We start from the raw sequence: 20,194 nt of genomic DNA on the forward strand, positions 1-20,194 counted from the left end.
GGTGAAAATAGGAGCCTATTTATAGGATTAGGCTTCTCCATTTTCTTCAAGGAATGGCCGGCCACTCTCTCCATTTTTTGGTGAATTTGTGGTTTAATTAGCCACTTTATTGGCTAATAAAATATGATAGAAATAAATGGGGTGTTATCAAATTGAATGATTAGCTGTATTTGGGTAATAAAATGGAGAAAATAAAAAAGGTAAAGAATAACGGAAGGAAATGTGGCCGACTACTAGGTGGGAATTTTAGGTTTTATTTTTGGTTTAATTAGCCAATTAATTGGCTAATTAAATATGAAAGGAAATGTTATAGTAATTATGATATTGATTGGCTAATAAAAGGGAAGAAATGGTGGGAAAAGGTAACAAAAAGGTAATGGTTTAGGTTTTGAATGGGATAGCCGGCCCTATAGTATTTTTTAGGTTCGAGTGGATGTTTCAAATTGATAATTAAGGGATTGATTATGTGATTAATCCCTTAATTAGTCAATTTTTAGGAAACATGAAAAGAAAATATTATTTAGCTAATTGATTAGCTAAATAATGGAATATAAAACATATAAAATGAATTAGGTTTTGGGAATTACCTTATAGAAAGGATTTGATGAAATAGGCTTTAAATCATTACCTATTTTGAGCACTTTTGACTTGATTGAAAGATAATTTCCTTCTGCTTGCGCGTAGGAATCCCGGTATGCCTCAAGGGTATTTTTGTCCTCTTTCGTTCAAAAGTCCACGTGTCGCCTAGTGAATATTTTTGGCTCCACAAATGCCCCCACACCCGTGGGGCTTGGCAATTTGGCTGGGTTCCTGCGGCTTTCAACTTTTTTTTTTTTTTTTTTTTTGCTGAGAGCTGCTTTGTTTTTTTGTTTTTTGTTTTTTTTTTTTTTGAAAACAACTCTCTAACAAATCTTCCTTGTATTTTTGCAGAATTTTCAAGCATGTCTTCCTCGAGCCGCAAGAATGATGATGATGTGCCCTCGTTGTATTGTCAAGGCGGGTCTTTAAGCAAGATTGGCTACTTCAAAGCTGCTCACCTCAAGATTAGCTATGACGATTTGTTTAGAGATTTTCTTGAAGCGTATTGGCATGCCATTCCGTCGGGAGTGCGTGTGCGGCGAGTTAAGGAAGGTAGCAGCCGGGAACCATGCAGTGGAACTTGGAGAGCTATCAAGTTCCATCCTTACTATTTTGTGTTAGGGTTTACCTTCCCTATGCCGCGTTTCTTCCAAGAAGTGCTCTGTTCCATGAAATGTGCGCCTGCCCAATGTTCCCCGAATGCGGTTCGAGTGATGGTGGGGTTCCACAATTTGAACCAATTCTTTGACTTGGGACTAACCACCAACGAATTTTGGTATTTCTTTAACATAGGTCACATTGATGGAGTTGGGCAACTGCGATCTCGTCATAAGCTTTTTGATAGCTCCAGCAAAGGAGATCACGACTGGGCCAAAGAGACTTTGGAGATAAGTGGAGAATGGGAGTCTGATTCTTCCTCCGAGCTGCGTGTTCCTACGGTCTTCATATCTGGTAAGCAGGCTGCTTAATCTTCTCGGCTGCTTTACTTTAGTGCCCAGTTACTCTTCAACTTTCTGATTGTCGTAGATTCGGAATTCGGCTCAACTCCTAAGGTTTTTCCGGACATGAAGAAAGTACACGTCACTCTGGGTATCCCTTCCGAATATCGCGAGTGGCGTTGGCTGCTTAGTCCTCTTCATAGGGAAAAAGGTGGGCTGCCCCCAAAATAAGAGATAAAACGGATCAAGGTAGACGCGATGGCTCGTCCCATTGCTGTGATGGAACCTACTATCAATGAAGGTGGGAAAAAGAAACACTCTTCGTTTGCTCAAGAGACGTCTGCTGAAAAGAAACTGAAGACTGCTCGTGGGGATTCTCCAGCGCCTACTATTAATGAAGGTGGGAAAAAGAAACATTCCCCGCCTGCCCAAGAGACGCCCGCTGAAAAGAAACTGAAAACTGTTTGTGGGGATTCTCCGGTTATCCCCAAGATCGTGATTGACTTGACTTCCTCTAAAGGTGAGAAAGAACGAACTGCTAGATTTATACCGGTGGCGCCTATTGCTTCGAAGGCTGCTAGCTTGATTGCTGAAAAAATTGCCCAACGCAGAAGTTCCTCCGTTCCTCCGGTACCGAAGTTTGTGCCAAAGCGTTCATCTGGGGCTAAGTCGGGCTCACCTTTGGAGAGGCTTGCTACTATGAAGAGTGACAATGTGTCTCTGCCTGCTAAAGTGGTGCCAAAACCTGCTTCTTCCGCTACTGCACCCAGCTCGTCTGCTGACAAGAAGGAAACTGTTCGTTTAGGCAAGCTTGGCGAATCCTCCAAGGCTGTTTCTGGAGAATTTGCTGAGGTTTGCGCGCTTCTGAAACCAGATCTACTTGAAGACATGGATACATGTGCCAAGTTTGTTGATGGCGTCAGGGAAATTGTTGGTCCGAGTCTTTTCGCGAAGAACACCTCCGAGTATAGGAAGACTGCCTTGCTATCCATGATGCAGAAAACAACACTTCTGGCAGCCGAGTCTATACTCCTTGACCAAGAGGATACCAAGGCTGCTAAAGAGATGGCAAGAACCATGGTTGTCGAAGCTTACTCCTCGATCGAAAAAATCAAGAAATTGGAATCTGAGCTTGTTGTTTTGAAGGGATCTAACATTCCTGCCCCCACTTCCTTGCAGCTTGAGGTCGCTCGCCAAGAGATCACGGATTTGAAGACTAGACTTGATGCGATCCAAGTAAAGTACGAAGGTGCAGAGAAGGAAATCGAGGGTTACATACCTCAAATTCAAGATCTTGAACGTTCTATCTCTGAATTCCGCTCTGCTGCTTATGCGAAGGATGAAGAATTGATCGCTGCTTGAGGAGAATGAGCAGTTGAAAGTTGAGAAGGCTGGGTTCGAGGCATCGCTTACTCAGAATCAAGCCGATTTCTACAAGCTAAGTTATGTGGATCATCTCTATGGGCGACCGTCTGACTTTGAATTCTTCGGTAAAGATTTCGAGACCTTCTCTATTTCTCCAGAAGACTTGCTTGCTTGTACTTTTGAGTCTTCTATCGGTGAAGTAGTTGGAGAAGTTGGTGTCCAGGCTGGGACAACTGAGGGTAAAGCGCCGAATGATATCGCTGCTGAGAACATCAAGGCTGCTAAAGGTGTGACGACCGAGTAGTCATGAGATGTCCAAGCTATTGAAGAATAGTCTTCTAGGGAGCATTTAGGATTTTCCTTGCTTTCCTTTTTCGCTTGAACTCCTTCAGTATTTGCTAGTTGTTTATCAATTTTTGCTAGAAAATTTAATAAACTTGCTTCCTTCGCTTTTCTTTATCTCCGCTTCTTTTTGTCCACGCCCTAACCTTTAGACCTTATAGACCAGTGGTAAGCGTGCTACTTTTCTATAAGTAGACAGACCTGCATAGCCTACGCAGTCGTAGATATTGGTGTAGAACTTTGCAAAGTTGTTAGCCATTGGGTTGGCAGCCGGATGCCTTACTTACAGAAGCAGACAAGTTCGCGTAACCACTAGGCTGTTAACCTTGACTTTCTCCAATTTCGTAGGTTGTGTAGCAAGTATCACAACATTTTAGGACTTGGTGTAGGTTGTTCCGCGCTTGGCAGAAGTGAAGCTTATCGACTGCGTAGCATGTCGGCAGTGGATAAAACTTCGTATATGCGTGCTAGCTTGTTTAACCTTTCATAAGAATGTGCGGTTGTATAAGTCTAGTGCTGCTTTACTGCTCGAAGGGCAAACCGTAGGCAGTCTTCCGGAATCCGTAGGCTACCTTAGTGCACTTGGTAGCAGCTTTAGGTTTCCAGGGCAGCCGTTCGTTGGGTGTGCTGCATAATGTGCCCCCTCCGTTTCTAGGGCCTGGTTCCCTGCGGATTAGGCCAATATACCCATAATCCTTCAACTAGCTAAGCCTTGAAAACGACCATTGTGGCTGCTTCTAGGAATCCCGGCGCAAGCCATCATGCACCTAGTTATACTAGGGCAGCCAGGCTCATCCACGTCTGGATATTCGGAGTGTTGAGTTCATCCCCCTGCCTTGGAGAGCATAGTTGGTCCCTCGGGGGGTGCAATCTTCTTTTGAAGTGCATGAGAAGATAATTTGTTGTAAACATGTAATTGAGCCAAGTTACAAATTATTTCTAAATTCTTCATTGAAAAATGAACAAAATGAACAAATAACTTGGCTGAAAAAAACTGCATGATGATTGGATAGTCCTCGGCTTACGAGGGGGCGCCCGTTGAGCTGTTTGAGTCTTCGGGTCTTGATACAGCGGGAAGTCACACATGGTATTTCCTCAAATTGTAGGCATTCCATTGCTTCTCGATTTCTTTATCATTCTTGGTAGCAAGAGTGTAGCTACCCTTACTGCCTACTCTGCTGATCTTGTAAGGACCTTCCCAGATGGGATCCATTTTTTTAGCCTTCTCTGCGGGGCAGTAATGAAGGCCTTTCTTAGGACTAGATATCCAGGTTGGAATTGCCGGATCTTAGCCCTTTTATTATTGCTGGAAATGAGCTGCTGCTGGTAGGTTGCGATGTGGGTGATGGTCTGCTCGCGTTTCTCTTCTACCAAATCTAAATATGTGGCCCTCTCTTTACTGTTCTGGTCAATGCTTGGCAGTAGAGTGTTGATGCTTGGCACGATGATGTTGGGAGGAATGATTGCTTTCGAACCAAATGCCAAAGAGAAAGGAGTTTCACCGGTTGCTCGTCTTTTGGTCGTGCGATATGCCCATAGACACCCAGGGAGCTCATCTTGCCATTTTCCCTTTTTGTCGGTGATGGACTTCTTGTTGGATGCCTCGGCTTGGCCATTACCTTGAGGATACCTCGGCGTGGACATGTGTTGTTTGATGCCGTATTTTTGGAAGAATTTCGCTAAATTTTTTCCCACAAATTACGGGCCGTTGTCAGTGACGATGGACTGAGGGATGCCAAATCGGCAAATGATGTTCCTCCATATGAAGCGCTCTATGTCCGTCTGAGTTGTGGTCTTCATGGGCTTCGCTTCTACCCATTTGGTGAAGTAATCGGTTGCCACGATCATCATGCATCTGCCCCCCGTAGCAGGCGGCATAGGCCCTACCAGGTCGATTGCCCATTGCATGAATGGCCAAGGACTCGTCTGTGGGTGTAGCTCACTGGTAGGTAGTGCTGGTACAGGTTTGTAGCGTTGGCAGCGATCGCACTTTTGTACTAACTCCTTAGCATCTTGGTGCATGGTAGGCCAGTAGTAGCCTGCGTTAAGAGCTTTTTGGGCTAAGGATCAGCCTCCAGAGTGATTCCCACAAACGCCTTCGTGGATTGAGCTTAGAACCTTCAAGTCATCGGGAGGTGCTAGGCAACGGAGATGTGGTCCGGTGTAGGACATTCGAACGAGAATGCCATTCCACATATAGTAGCGTGCCGACTTGATTTGGAGTTTCCTTGACTCCAATCTTTCGGTGGGTAGTGTGCCGTTGATCAAGTAGTCTATAATAGAACTTTGCCAAGTAGGAGTTACACTAACCTACGACACTTCGGCAATCAGCTCTATCTCTATGCTTGGCTTATCTAGATATTCCACCGGAATGGAGCGTTTAAATTGGTGGTCAATGGCGGAGCCTAAACCAGCTAGTGCATCTGCATGGGCATTGTCCGCCCGCGGAACTTGAGTGAGAGTGTAAGTCTGAAATGTTTCAAGCTGCTGGAGTACTTTCTCTAGGTCTTGTGCCATCCTTAGGTGTTTTGCCGTGTATTCCCCATTAGCCTGGCTGGTGATTAATTGGGAATCAGAATGAATCGCGAGTTTCTTCACTGCCAAGTCTTTTGCCATTCGGAGGCCTGCTAGTAGAGCCTCGTACTCTGCTTCGTTATTAGATGTTTTGAAGCCTAGAGTGATCGCCTGCTCGAGCATTAAGCCGTCTGGAGTAACAAGGACTACACCTGCTTCCAAGCCTTTTTAGTTGAATGCTCCGTCGACATGCAAATTCCAGAAGTCTTTATCGGATGGAGCAAGCGTGGCTGAGGTGCTCTCGGCTGCTTCCGGGGTATCGTTGGGCTGCTCTGTTGCGTCGCCTAGGGTAGGCGTGAATTCTGTTACGAAATCTGCCAAGGTTTGAGCCTTTATCGTTGTGCAAGGTTGGAAAACTAAACCATATTAGCCAAGTTCCAATGCCCATTTCATTACTCATTGAGAAGCGTCCGGACCATGTAATATTGATCGTAAAGGATACTGAGTCATGACAATGACCGTATGAGCTTGAAAGTATGGTATAAGCTTCCGAGCCGCAACAACTAACGCCAAAATTAATTTATCGATCTTCGGATATCCTGTTTCCATATCGAGAAGAGCTTTAGAAGTGTAGAATACCGGCAGTTGGGCCCCCATCTCTTCTCGTATGAAGGCAAAGCTCACCGCTACTTCGGAGTCTGCCAAATAAATGTATAAATCCTCCGCTCCTTCCGGCTTGGATAGTAAGGGAGGTGATGTGAGATACTTCTTCAAGTCTTGGAAAGCTTTTTCGCACTCTTCATCCCATTTGTCCCTTTATGCCCTCTTGATAGCTTTGAAAAAAAGGCTTGCATCGATCGGTGGATCGTGAGAGGAAACGGTTGAGGGCAGCTGCTCGTCCAGTCAAGCTTTGGATCTCCTTCAAAGTAGTTGGAGATTTCATCTCTAGGATTGCTCGGATTTGCTTGGGATGTGCTTCAATTCCTCGTTGGGTTACTAAGTACCCTAAGAATCGGCCTGAAGATACTCCAAATGTGCATTTGGTTGGGTTGAGCTTCATCTCGTACTTTCTAAGGATATTGAAAGTTTCTGCCAGATTGCGAATATGATCTGATCGCTGCTTACCCTTTACCATGATATCGTCGACATAGACCTTAATGGTTACCCCAATTTGCTTTTTGAACATCATATTTACTAACCTTTGGTAAGTGGCTCCCGCGTTTTTGAGGCCAAAGGGCATGACCTTGTAGCAGTAGGTGCCTCGCTCTATCACGAATGCAGTTTTCTCCTTGTCAAGCTCATACATGGCTATTTGATTGTAACCGAAGTATGCGTCTAAGAAGCTAAGCAACTGGTTTCCAGAAGTTGAATCTACTAATAGATCAATTTGGGGGACAGGATAATGGTCTTTTGGGCATGCAATGTTGAGGTCAATGTAATCTACGCAAACCCTCCATTTGCCCTTCTCTTTCTTCATGACTAGTACGACATTAGCAAGCCATGCTGAGTGTGCTACCTCTTATATGAACCCGGCTTCTAATAGTTTGTCGATTTCTGCCTCAATGATCGCTACTCGTTCGGGTGCAAAATGTCTTCTTTTTTGGATTACCGGTTTGGCAGTAGGGTCGACGTGCAGCTTGTGGCAGGCCACCTTGGGGTCAATTCCGGGCATGTCAGATGGTGACCATGCGAAGACATCTCGGTTTTCCCTCAGGAAAATTGTGAGTTCTTCCTTCTCGCCTGGGCTTAGTCGTGAGCCAATTTTAGTCGTCTTTTCCGGCTGCTGGGGATCAAGAATGATGTCTTCAGCATCCTCTTCGGGTTTCCATCCTACTTCGTCTGCTTGGGTGCCATCTTCTTGGTCCTCCTGCTGTAATTGCTATTTGGTAGCTTCTTTGTCCTTTTGGACTTTGGTAACCTCTACGGGGGTAAAGGTCTTCTTCTTTGATTCTTTCAACATTTGCACAGTGCATCGTAGGGATAAAACCTGGTCAGACTTGATCTCTCCGACTCCTTCTCCCGGGATGCGAAATCAGATTTTTTGATACTTGACGGAAGTGACGGCATCCAGCTTGATCAACCAAGGTCTCCCAAGAATCCCATTGTAGGGAGACGGGTCGCTTACGATCATAAATGTTTGCTTTGAGACGACTGGCGGTGTTTTTACGTCAAGTGTGATATGACCGATGGCAGTTGAGGTGTGTCCGTTGAATCCAGTAAGTACCTCTGCCCGGTGTATGATTGTACTTTCTAGGCCCATCTTTTGAATGACCGAAAGTTGAAGTAGGTTGACTGCACTTCCATTGTCAACCATCATCCTGTCGACTATAGCATGGGCTAGTTGGACAGATACTACTAATGCATCGTCGTGTGGGAAGTTGACTCATTCCGTATCCTGCTCTGTGAAGCCAATGATAGGTCCAAGTTGGGTATCAACTGCTTGAACTTGTGAAATGATCTTCCTCTTTTTGGAGTTATTAGTGGCCCCCAAGTGCTCGGATTCAGCGAAAATGCCATTGATTCGAATCATCTTAGTTGGTGGCTCCTCATCTCCGTCTGCATTCCTTTCTGGCTGCTCAGCTGGCTTGTCCAAATATCTATCGACTTTCCCTTCTTTTACGAGTTTCTCTAGGTAGTTCTTCCAAGTATAGCAGTCGGTGGTTGTGTGCCCAAGACCTCGGTGGAATGCGCAATATTTGGTGTGGTCCAACTTGGAAGTATCTCCTTTTGACTGTTTCGGCAACTTGAACCATGGTTCATTCTTGATGTCACGAAGGATTTGATGAATCGGAATTGAGAATTTTGAATAGTTATTGGTTATCAGGCCTTCTTTGGTCGTGGGTCGGTCCCTGCGCTTGACCTCCTGCCTGCCCTTGCTGGGTTACTTTCCATCCTCCTTTTTTTTAGTAGATGCCAACTCTTTTCTAGGCTGTTCGGGAACCTTTTCTACTTGTCGAGCTTCGTCCTAAAGTGCATGCTTCTCTGCCAAAGCAAAGGAATCTGCTAGAGTTAGGTCTTATTTCATGATCATTTCTCCAAACAGTGGGTGATCTGCTGGTAGTCCTTTTTAGAAGGCTGCATTTGCAATCGAGTTATCGCATCCGACGATCTTCGCCTTCTCTGCTTTGAATCTCTTCACGTAATCGTGAAGTGACTCTTTTGGGTTTTTCTTTACGTTGAACAAGTGATCAGACTTTTTCTTGATCGAACGATAAGATGAATATTCTTTGGTGAAAACCAAGGAAAGATCATCAAAATTCTGGATGGATCGTGCCGACAAGGTATGAAACCAATCTTGTGCCTCGCCTTGTAAAGTAGTGGCGAATATTTTGCACATAAGGGCATCATTATTCCGATAGAGGACCATTGCACTTCGGTAATGTTTCAAGTGTCTTTCGAGATCCCCGTCTCCTTTGAAAGATGTGAAGTGTGGCATGCTGAACTTGCGCGGAGGCTCTGCCTGCTCGATTTCGTCTGTGAAAGGTGACTTACTTATGTTGGACATATCTCGCCTTAGTGCTTCATTAACCATTTTGTTGCGTCGGAAATCACGCATCCGTTCATTGAAAAACCTTTCTACCTCTTCCTGAATTTGTCTTTGTTGGGGTAGCGGAGTCTTCGGCTGCCCCTGGTCTCGACCTACCGGTCTAGGCTGCTCTTTTACGCGCTTAGCTCGTCTATGTCGTGGCTGCGGTGTATGAGATGGATTACTAACAGGCGAAGGATTTTGCGGGCCGCCGGTTGAACTAGAATCAGACTGAACTATTGTTTCCTTCCGTTTGCCAGGCTGACTGCTCCGATGTGATGTGGAGGACACTCCTTGCGGGCCTAACCGCGAATGAATACTTTGTCTGGAAGGCTGCCCATGTTGATTATCAAAGCGTGGCCCCAACCGGGAATGTATACTTGCCCTCGGGCCTAGTCGAGAGTGCACGCTCCTCTGTGCGCTAAGATGGGAGTATACGCTATCTCGGGGGCCCAATTGGGAATGTGCACTACCTGAATGCTCCATTTGTGGTTGGTTGAGTGGCTGCTTTCCAGGACGCTGCTTGAGAGGTTCCTCGCCTGCCCTTGTCCTACTTCGGGATACTTCATCTGGGGCACATTGGATCTCAATGCATTGCAAAAGTTGATTCACCAAGGTTATTTGTTGTGCAAGGGCATTCGTCAACTCTATGACTTGTCGAGACAAGTTTTGTTCACCATTCAGATTAGAAGAACTTGGGTGGAATGCACCTCCTTGAACAATAGAAGGGTGATTGGCTCCAAGTGCGAGATTTGAGTTGGGGAATGTCAAATCTGCGGAGAAATGTGGTGAAAATGCCCCAGCCTCGATGATTGGTCCGGATGGTTGAGATTGTCTTGGGCCGACTTGAGCAGCTTGAGAAACCTTAAGAGCAGGCTGGGCCGTAGGAGCAGGCTGGATCACGGGAACAGGCTGGATCATAGGAGCAGGCTGGATCAGTGGAGCAGGCTGGGCTACATGGGCAGGCTGGATCACGGGAGCAGGCTGCTCAGTGCGTGGTGCATGCGAATGCGAAGCTTGGGTTTGGGCCCGTGCAAACTTGGATGGCACGGCTTGGGCGATGGTGGAACTTCGTGGTGGTGGTGCCACTCTGCTTACGACTGTATTTTGCCTCGTGGATCTCCGTAATCCCATTTCTTGAGTATTTGAATTCTCACTTGTGGTATTTTCTAAATTTCTAGCCATTATATTTTTCTTATACGTTTTATCAAAGAACCTTTGCAAGTAAAAAATTCTAATAATAAGAACGTATGAAAAATATTCAAATGGACTAAAAAAATAGAGAAAAAACCTTTTTGTGCGAGAGTCTTCTATGAGTATGGATTTCAACTCTCAATGAAAGCACCAATTTGTGGATGCAAATTTTCTCCTCTTCGATCTTGGACGAATTTGCATCTACAAAACAACTAGCACCTTAGGTTAAGGCCAAAAGCCTCACGCGCCCACGATGAATAGGGGGCTTTGGCCGAAGAACCTCCGATGCCAAAGTTAGAATTTTAGAGAGAAATAGTGTTTAGAGTGTTTTGGAATTTTTGCAAGAGGATTGGAATGAGCTTTTGGTGAAAATAGGAGCCTATTTATAGGATTAGGCTTCTCCATTTTCTTCAAGGAATGACCAGCCACTCTCTCCATTTTTTGGTGAATTTGTGGTTTAATTAGCCACTTTATTGGCTAATAAAATATGATAGAAATAAATGGGGTGTTATCAAATTGAATGATTAGCTTTATTTGGGTAATAAGATGGAGAAAATAAAAAAGGTAAAGAATAAAGGGAGGAAATGTGGCCGGCTACTAGGTGGGAATTTTAGGTTTTATTTTTGGTTTAATTAGCCAATTAATTGGCTAATTAAATATTAAAGGAAATGTTATAGTAATTATGGTATTGATTGGCTAATAAAAGGGAAGAAATGGTGGGAAAAGGTAACAAAAAGCTAATGGTTTAGGTTTTGAATGGGATAGCCGGCCCTATAGTATTTTTTAGGTTCGAGTAGATGTTTCAAATTGATAATTAAGGGATTGATTATGTGATTAATCCCTTAATTAGTCAATTTTTAGGAAACATGAAAAGAAAATATTATTTAGCTAATTGATTAGCTAAATAATGGAATATAAAACATATAAAATGAATTAGGTTTTGGGAATTACCTTATAGAAATGATTTGATGAAATAGGCTTTAAATCGTTACCTATTTTGAGCACTTTTGACTTGATTGAAAGATAATTTCCTGCTGCTTGCGCGTAGGAATCCCGGTATGCCTCAAGGGTATTTTTGTCCTCTTTCGTTCAAAAGTCCACGTGTCGCCTAATGAATATTTTTGGCTCTACAGTCATCATAACTTCATTATATCTATCAGAACGAATATACTGGTACACAAAGGTATTTTGAAAAAACTTGTTTCTTATGATCTCAACTTGTCAAATTTTATATATCTACAATCTCAACTTGGCATGTGAATATAAAAATAATTCAACTTGCACATTAAGTATAAATGTATCCATCGATTTAGCATAAAATTACATCAACTTGCCTTTCTTCTAAGTTTATTTACTCATAAAAAATGTCGACTTTTCCTAAACAGTCTTTGCTCTAGATGCCTCTCTCTTTCACTCTATCTATAAATATATATTCATTAAATGTGGACAAACTTATAGTAGGTGGGCACTGGTCTATAGGGGATATACATCAAACGTAAAATAAAATTTTGAAATTATTTTTATTCCTTTTGTTGTATTATAATTTATAAGTGGTATTTTACACCAATCAATTTTAAGAAAAGAGGAAAGAGTTTAAATTCCGAAGGTGGTAAGTTAAGGACAAAAACTAGTGACCCTTTACCACAGTGATAGAAAGATGTTGTGCCCTTGTATGACGGCGTGGGTTCAAACTCATCAATGTTAATCTAACATCTAACTTACTAATGCTATACCTGGACCAAAAAAAAAAAAAAAAACCCCATCCTGATAATTTTAATTTTTATTGTTAAGTTCTATAAATTTATTAAAATAAGAATTGAGAATTAACCGGGTCTTTGGGCATTGGATAATAGTTAAAAATTATTTTTGTTAAGTCCTATAAATTTAGAGTGCTACTCTCACCACCATTCTGTCTTATTTCTACACTCATTGTTTATTAAAATTTTTAATTATCAAATTATTCTCATGTAAAATGTCATCTAAGGACTAATGGAAAACAAAATCAGATCGTTCACTTCCAACCACACTCCCAACAACTCATAATCTCAATTCCCAAACATCTCACCTTCATTTTATTCCTTCTAAATTTTAATTTATGTTTATTGGATCCTAAATTTTGAATCTATGATTGACTCATGAATTGATCATGTTGCATTCTTCGAGTTCGTTGTAATACAAATCCCAAACGCACTGAATGCATCAAACCGTATATGGATGTCATTGGAGTTTTTTTCTCTATATGGGGAGGACGTGCTGGTGAACGGTGTTGAGGGTGGGCATTGGAAGGGTACTTTTGGGGATAATGGTAGGTGGGAAGATAGTAAGGTATTTTTCTTATTTTTTATGGTGAGTGAGATTATAATGTGAGTATAGAAATAAGACAATTGGATGGCCTAGTAACATTTTAAATTTGTTAAAATAAGAATTGACCGGGTCTTTGGAATTGGATAATAGTCTTGATCTCTCAGGTCCAATCGGTTCAAATACAAGGAATAATTGCCGAATGACGATGGGCCAATGTAGCTTATTTGGCTCACAAGCTTGTATGCTTTTATTTTCAATCCTTTTAGTTGGATTTGAAGTGGAATCGAGGCGAGAACCAGTACGGCTAATCACGGAGAATCTTTCCCTAGATTCTGCCCTAGGCTTTGAGTTAACCAATAAATCTTGCAACTCAGCCAACACGTCTAAGTAACTCTCTAAATCTTTACATAAAATTAGACCATCAAAACAAAAGCAAAAGACAGTGGAGATCTAAAACCTTTTTTTCTCTCCGGGTGGCGTGAGAGTCTTTCCTCCTCAATGAGCTTACGCCGTGGTGCGTGTCCTTGTCGTCTTTCTCGTGGGTGGTGTACTGCTGCTGTCTCTTTCGGATTCTCAGGTAGGTGGTTTCGTTTGATGGCGCTGGGTCTTGTGTTTGGGTGTCTGATTCGCTGTTTTGGGGGAAGGTTTCGGTGGGTGAATGGTGGGGATTAGATCTGGACAGGTTATTTACTTCTGTCGGGGAGGGGGGGTTGGTATGCAACTACTTTAAATCGACAACGCTGGTGATGGGTATGCATGATTTCTCCTTTTCGCGCTGATTGGAAGGGTCTTTTATGCTGTGGTCTTGAGAGAGGGTTTTGGTGGTTGCTTGGTGGAGCTAAAAGCTGGCCCGGTTATTTACTTCAGTCAGAAGGGGTTTTTACTGCTGCTGCCTTTAATTGCAGTCTCTGGTAGGTAGGGAAGCCTGATTTCTCCTTTCCGCGTTGGGAGGGGGGTCAATTTAATGTTGATGAATTTGGGGGTTTTGTTCTCTGTCCTAATCAGGACTGATTCAGTTATGAAATTCTCTCACTGGAGTTTAGAGTCGTTTAGTTGGCTCAGGGCGAGACTCGGCTTATTGAATATTGGTAGGTTCTCCTCCCGCACGGGCATTAAATGGATGCAGTTAAGGTGGGTGAAACGCCTTAATTCTTTCACTTTTCAGAGTAAGGTTTACAAAAGGTGTAGCTTAAGGGTGGAGTTAAACCACCGGTACTGGTCTGTATCACTGATCGTTCTTCTGGCTATTTCAACGGTAAGCTATCTGTTCCTCTGTGGGACCTTCTAGAATTGGTTATGGAGGCGGTGGGCTCTTGCTGTGTTAATTCACTCCGGTGGGATACAGTGGGAGGTTTTGCTTCTCCTGGGGGGCGGGATGACGAGTAGTGAGATTCCAGATCTTGTGATTCAGCTTGAGGAAGCTTTGGATTTGTCTGAAATGGAACAAGGAGTTAAGCTGGTGGGGAAGGTTCTTACGAAAAAACTCCTTAATAAGTGGGGAGTTAGAAATATTCTGAGATCGGCTTGGAAGGAATTTGGGGTGGTAGATGTTAAGTGGGTCAAAGAAAACGTTTATGTTATCACGGTTGCGGACGACCATATGGCAACTAGGATTCTTGACCAGGTACCATGGGGAATCATGAAGAAGAATTTGTCTGTTAAGAAGTGGCCTCCGCATCTGGCGTTGGAAGAAATTGTTATGGAGATGGTTCCGTTCTGGACTCAAATTAGAGGTGTACCACTTGGGATGAGTACGTTGGCGAATGTTCAGAAATTAACGCAAGCCGCAGGCGAGGTATTAGATCTGGAGGACACGGCTAAAGCTCGAGGCTTTCTGAGGGCACGCATTCTTATTAATACTGCCAACCCTTTGTGTCTTGGATGTTGGCTTAGGAGGGGGGCTAATAGAGACACGTGGGTGGAGTTTCGTTACGAAAGACTCCAAGATTTCTGCTACAGGTGTGGGCGTCTTGATCATATAAATACAGAATGCACCTTTGATGCTGCTACTACTGGGACTGCAGGGTATGGTGAATGGACGAAAGCGCCACCTATAAGAGAGGACATGGTCCCATCGAGATCTCTTGTGGCGGGAGTGGGGGAGAGAAGACAAGCTGGAACTGCTCGAGCCTCTGCTGTGCCCACCAGTCCTAGACCAGAACCGAGTCTTAGCCAGCAGTCGACAAGGGTGGGGGCCCCGACTAGTGATGTCATGGCAGACCCACAGTTGCGGCTTTCAAAGAGATGGAGGAGACGTGAGCGGGGACAGGCCTCTAGTAATACAAGTGCAGAATGTGTTTTAGATGACGACAATCACGAAGTGCAAGGGGTTTCGAATGTCCGTTCGCTTGATGGTAAAGAAATGGGAATTCCTCGGGGGGTTGACAGGTGGGTTGTTGCCCCCTCAGGGAAGTTTTCGAGTACAGGGGTGATGATGGACCCATCTTACATTGAGAGCAGTGGTCTGAAACGGGGAGGTTCCCAAAGATGGGACTATTTTCACAACCCTATCAAGAAAGTGAGAGGGATAGAGTTTTTGAGCAACCCTTCTACTGTGATGGCAGAGAATTGGATGGGTCAGATGTTACCAGAACGTTGCTTAATGATTGAACGGGCCGTATATACGGAGGGTTGGACTATGGAGGGCTCAAATGGCAGGCAATGTCTGGGGGTAGATCGGGAGGAAGGCTGTGTAGATGGTAATGAACAGGATAAGCAATCGGAGTCGAGCTTTCAGGTTCGGGGTGGTGGCGGCTGGCCCTCAACAGCCGCAAGGTTGCCATGAGTTATATTTTCTGGAATTGTCGTGGTCTTGGGTCGGACACGGCAGTTCGGGCTCTTAATGGGCTTATTCGAAAGCACCGACCCTCTATGATTTTTCTTTCCGAAACCAAATGAAAAATCATAGAATAAATAGGTTAAGAAGGCGCTTAAGGTATGCGAATGGTTTTAATGTGGAACCCATTGGGAAAACAGGTGGTGTCAGCTTATGGTGGGAGGAATTTATGGAAGTGCAAATTGTTTATTCCTCTAGGCATGTGATTGATGCTATAGCTCGTGTTGAGGGTGAGCATAGTTGGATGCGTGTTACTGGTATTTACGGTACGCCGTACAGAGGGGAAAAAGCTGGTTTTTAGGACTGGATGAATTCTCATTTCTCTCATTCTGACATTCCTTGGTTGTGTGGGGGTGATTTTAATGAATTACTTTGGGATCATGAAAAATCCGGGGGAGTGAAAGGTATCTATAATAGACCTCGTTTTTTGGCTGATTTCCTGAATAGGACGGAGTTACTGGATCTTGATTTTCAAGGCCCTGCCTATACTTGGAGGGGTCGTAGGCATGGGGAGTGGGTGGAAGAAAGATTGGATCGGGGCTTAATTAATGGGTCGTGGCAGGAGGGTTGGCCTTCCACCTTTGCTGAGCATGGTCCTGTTCTTGGTTCTGATCATTGCCCAATTGTCATCAAGTCTGTTTTGGGTAGGCCTCTGGGAGGTAAGCTATTTCGGTTTATGGCGTTTTGGGCTCAGGAGGAGGAGTGTAAGAAGATTGTGGAGGATTGTTGGGCCAGGCAAGGAGTCGGACCGGTGCAGGAGCAATGGGCTCAGAAAATTAACGCTTGTCGGTTATACCTTACTAGGTGGAGCAAAAGCAAATTCTTTCATCGGAGACAGCAAATTGAGGAGCTTACTGTGCGCCTTATGGAGCTACAAAAGCAGTGGGGACCTAATTTGGCGGACATTCAAGAGACGCAAAAACTCATTGCTGATCGTCAAGCTCAGGAGGCGAGCTTTTGGCATTAAAGATCCCGCGTTAAATGGTTGCGTGAAGGAGACTTAAATACCAGTTTCTTCCATCAGTCTACTTTACAAAGAAGGCGCCGAAACACGATTTTAAAGCTCAAGGCTGAGGATGGGCAGTGGGTTGAGCACCCTAGTCGGATTCGTCAGATGGTGGAGGACCATTTTCAGAATTTATTTAAATCTGAGGGAAACAAGAACTGGGGTGCCTTGTTAGATTGCGTTCCAAATGGGATTACTGAGGAAATGAATAGGGACCTGATTGCGCTGGTGTCTGATGAAGAGATTAAGGCGGCAGTAATGAATATGGGAAGGCTTAAGGCTCCTGGCCCAGACGGTTTTCAAGGGATTTTTTACCAGTCTTTTTGGGAGGATTTGAAATCAGATATTAATTCTTTGATTCGTGCTCTGATGCATGAGGAGATTGGGCCTAATTCTTTAAATGACACTCATGTGGTTCTCATTCCCAAGGTGCCTAAACCTGAACTGGTGTCGCAATTCCGCCCGATCAGTCTGTGTAACTATTCTTATAAGGTTCTGTCTAAGGTTTTGGCAAATCGCTTGAAGGTGGTTCTGGCGAACATTATTTCTTCGTCTCAACACGCTTTTGTGGAGGGGCGGCAGATTCACGATAGTATTGGTATCGCCCATGAGATGTTTCATCTTTTGAAAGGGCGTAAAGCTAAAACTAAATATGAGCTGGGCCTGAAGATTGATATGCAGAAGGCTTACGATCGGGTCGAATGGGATTTTCTCGATGCTACTATGGGAAAAATGGGTTTTTGCAATAGATGGCAGCAATTAATTATGGGTTGTGTTTCCTCTGTTCAATTTGCCATTCTCCTTAATGGTCAGCCTGGAAAACGTTTTGCTCCTTCTCGTGGGCTCCGGCAGGGAGATCCTCTATCTCCATTTCTCTTTCTGCTGGTGGGGGAGGTTTTTTCCCGTTTAATTCAGAAAGCTGTGCATGATAAGCTGCTGGATGGGGTGCAGTTGGGTGCTTCTGGGCCTATTATTTCCCATATTTTGTTTGCTGACGATACTTTGTTGTTTCTTAAGGCTGATGGCAAAAATTGTCGGAATTTAGTGGATTTGATTAAGTTGTACTGTGATGCTTCGGGCCAACTTGTAAACTTTCAGAAATCCAGTGTTTATTTTGGTGCGAATATTCCTAGACGGGTCTCTGCTGAGTTGGCCAATATTCTCCGTGTTCAGGTTGTTCTTGATCCGGGAGCTTATATGGGTGTCCCAGCTATTTGGGGAAGATCGAAGAAAATGGGGTTAACGTATATCAAGGAAAAAATTATGTCCAAGGTTCAGGGTTGGAAGCATAAACTTTTGTCAACGGGGGGGGCGCGAAGTCTTAGTTAAGGCTGTGGTGCAGGCTATTCCTGCCTATCCCATGTATATTTTTAAGTTCCCTGCCTCAGTGTGTCATGATTTCGATTCGTTAGTTGCTGATTTTTGGTGGGGGAGTCAGGGAGATAAACGGAAAACTCATTGGGTGTCGAAAGAGGTTCTTGGCCTCCCTAAAGACTTGGGCGGGTTGGGCTTCCGAAACTTTTCTGATTTCAATGATGCCTTATTAGCGAAGCAATGTTGGAGGTTACTTTCTGATCCGTCTTCTCTTTGGGCCAGTGTTATGAAAGCCCGCTATTTCCTGCATTGTTCCTTTTGGGATGCTGTGAAAGGAGGTCGTGCCTCTTGGGCTTGGACTAGTCTCTTGGTGGGGAGGGAGGTGATTCGGCGTGGATCTCATTGGCAGATTTTGGGAGGGGAGGGATGTTAGGGTGTGGATGGACCGATGGCTCCCTTCTTTGCCTTCTGGGCATCCACAGGCGCTTAGAGATCTTGCTGTCTCTCCCAATCTGCGTGTTTCTTCTCTGATCAGCCATGAGACGATGGAATGGGATCTTGATTTTCTTGTGCCGTTTATTTCTGAGGAGGCCCAAGTTGCGATTAAATGTCTGCCTCTTGGTGATTTCAGGTGCAAAGATCGGTTAATCTGGGATGCTAGCAAGAATGGCAAGTACTCGGTTAAGTCGGGATATCGTTGGTTGCAAATGAGCTCCCTTGCGTCTCGGGATCATAGACTGCCCAGGACTCGCAATATACCAAAAAAGCTATGGCAGATGGTTTGGAATCTGGCTGCTCCTGCTAAGATTCGTCTTTTCGTTTAGTTGTCGCTGCATCGCGGTCTTGCCATCGATATAATTTGTTTCGGATGAGGGTTTCTCTTTCCCCCATTTGCCCAATCTGCAATGGTCATGAGGAAACAATTGAACACCTTTTTCTTCAGTGTCCTTGGGTGAAAGTAATCTGGTTCGGTGGCGCCCTTAATTATAGGATTGATGGAGAAGGTATTTCTTCTTGGTCGGATTGGTTGCTGGAGGTCTGTGCGCGTTTACCGGGTGGCTCGGCGGAAATGAATTGGGTCAGCGCCTATGTTGCGTTTACTGTGTGGTTTATCTGGCGGACAAGATGCGAGTTTGTGTTTAATCAGGTACCTATTAATCCTTTGCTGGTTTTGTTCGGGATATCCTCGGCTATTGGGTCTTACTGGGATGCCAGGGGGTGGTCGGGATTGGGTGCTTCCAGGCCATCTGCCCGATGTGGTCTGATCTCTCATTGGAGCCCTCCTCCTTCTCCTTTCTTAAAAATTAATGTTGATGCAAGCTGGTCCTGTTCGTCTCTCTCGGGCTTTGTTGGTGTGGTTGTGCGAGATGCTTTTGGTCAGTTCAAGGCTGCGGCGAGATATGCCATCTCGTCTCCTTCTGTTGCAGTGGCTGAAGCGCTTGCGCTGCTGCGTGGTTGTGAATTGGGTTCTTCTTTGGGCTTTCAGTCGGTTATTATGGAGTCGGATTCTCGGGAGTCCATTGATTGGCTTTCAGGAGTTGGTGATAACGGCAGTTGGGAAGCTTTTCCTGTTCTGACAAGAGTTAAAGTGGTGAGTGCTGCTTTTCAGTCTTGTCGCTGGTCTTGGGTGTCAAGAACAGCCAATGGTGCCGCTGACTGCATTGCGTCGCGGGTTTTTCCTGAGATGGGTTCTTGGGTCTGGATTGACAGGCCCCCATCTTCCTTGGTCTTTGTTTTGAATAAGGATGGTCTTCCCTGCCCTCCTTAATTCTGTTTTGGTGATGTCGGGGGTGACGTTTCCTTGTTGGGTGCGTCGGTGTGTTGGATTCCCTCTCATCTCTGTCCTTGTTGTTTGCCTCTTTGGTGTTAGCCCCCTGGTTGACTTTTCTGCTGTTGTTGTGTTCCTTTCCGTTTCAAAAAAAAAAAAAAAATATCTTTACATGCATGCTGTCAATTAAAGTAAGAAAAGATAAGGAGATTTAAAACTTTGAATTTAATCAAAAATAAAGAAAAAGAAATAAAAACTCAACCAAAATGGCGTGGAAGGCGTACGCCAATTCGTGTTCAGTTTTAAAAATAATATCCGTATTCAGTTTCAAAAATAGGACTCGTGTTCAATTTAAGAAATAGTGATACTACTAGTATTCAGTTTATGAAATAATGATAGTATATGTGTTCAGTTTAAAAAATAGTACAATAACTGTGTTTAGTTTCGGAATTAGTTAGTTTAAAAAATATTCAGTGTTCAGTTTAAGAAATAATGAATGAGAGGAGAG

General features: G+C 44.1%; 4 protein-coding genes across 4 annotated transcripts; 2 read left to right on the forward strand and 2 right to left on the reverse strand.

The window, feature by feature from the left end:
• Positions 1-4,394: 4,394 nt before the first annotated feature.
• LOC139195774 (uncharacterized) lies at positions 4,395-4,868 on the reverse strand. The gene has a single exon (XM_070821276.1). It carries the CDS (start codon positions 4,866-4,868, stop codon positions 4,395-4,397), a length of 474 nt encoding a protein of 157 aa, XP_070677377.1.
• Positions 4,869-5,534: 666 nt separating this feature from the next.
• LOC139195775 (uncharacterized) lies at positions 5,535-5,921 on the reverse strand. Its single transcript, XM_070821277.1, has one exon. It carries the CDS (start codon positions 5,919-5,921, stop codon positions 5,535-5,537), a length of 387 nt encoding a protein of 128 aa, XP_070677378.1.
• Positions 5,922-12,672: 6,751 nt separating this feature from the next.
• Positions 12,673-16,565, forward strand: LOC139195784 (uncharacterized). The gene is made up of 6 exons (XM_070821403.1): positions 12,673-12,783; positions 13,344-13,444; positions 13,549-13,615; positions 13,928-14,017; positions 14,108-15,537; positions 16,046-16,565. The coding sequence occupies exons 1-6, from the start codon at positions 12,673-12,675 to the stop codon at positions 16,563-16,565; spliced, it is 2,319 nt and encodes a 772-aa protein (XP_070677504.1).
• A 147-nt stretch (positions 16,566-16,712) lies between these two features.
• On the forward strand, positions 16,713-19,686 carry LOC139195785 (uncharacterized). The gene is made up of 4 exons (XM_070821404.1): positions 16,713-17,876; positions 18,043-18,300; positions 18,401-18,697; positions 19,066-19,686. Exons 1-4 carry the CDS (start codon positions 16,713-16,715, stop codon positions 19,684-19,686), a joined length of 2,340 nt encoding a protein of 779 aa, XP_070677505.1.
• Positions 19,687-20,194: the final 508 nt, after the last annotated feature.

The sequence above is a fragment of the Malus domestica genome, chromosome 05, assembly GCF_042453785.1.
Source record: "Malus domestica chromosome 05, GDT2T_hap1".
Lineage (NCBI taxonomy): Eukaryota > Viridiplantae > Streptophyta > Magnoliopsida > Rosales > Rosaceae > Malus > Malus domestica.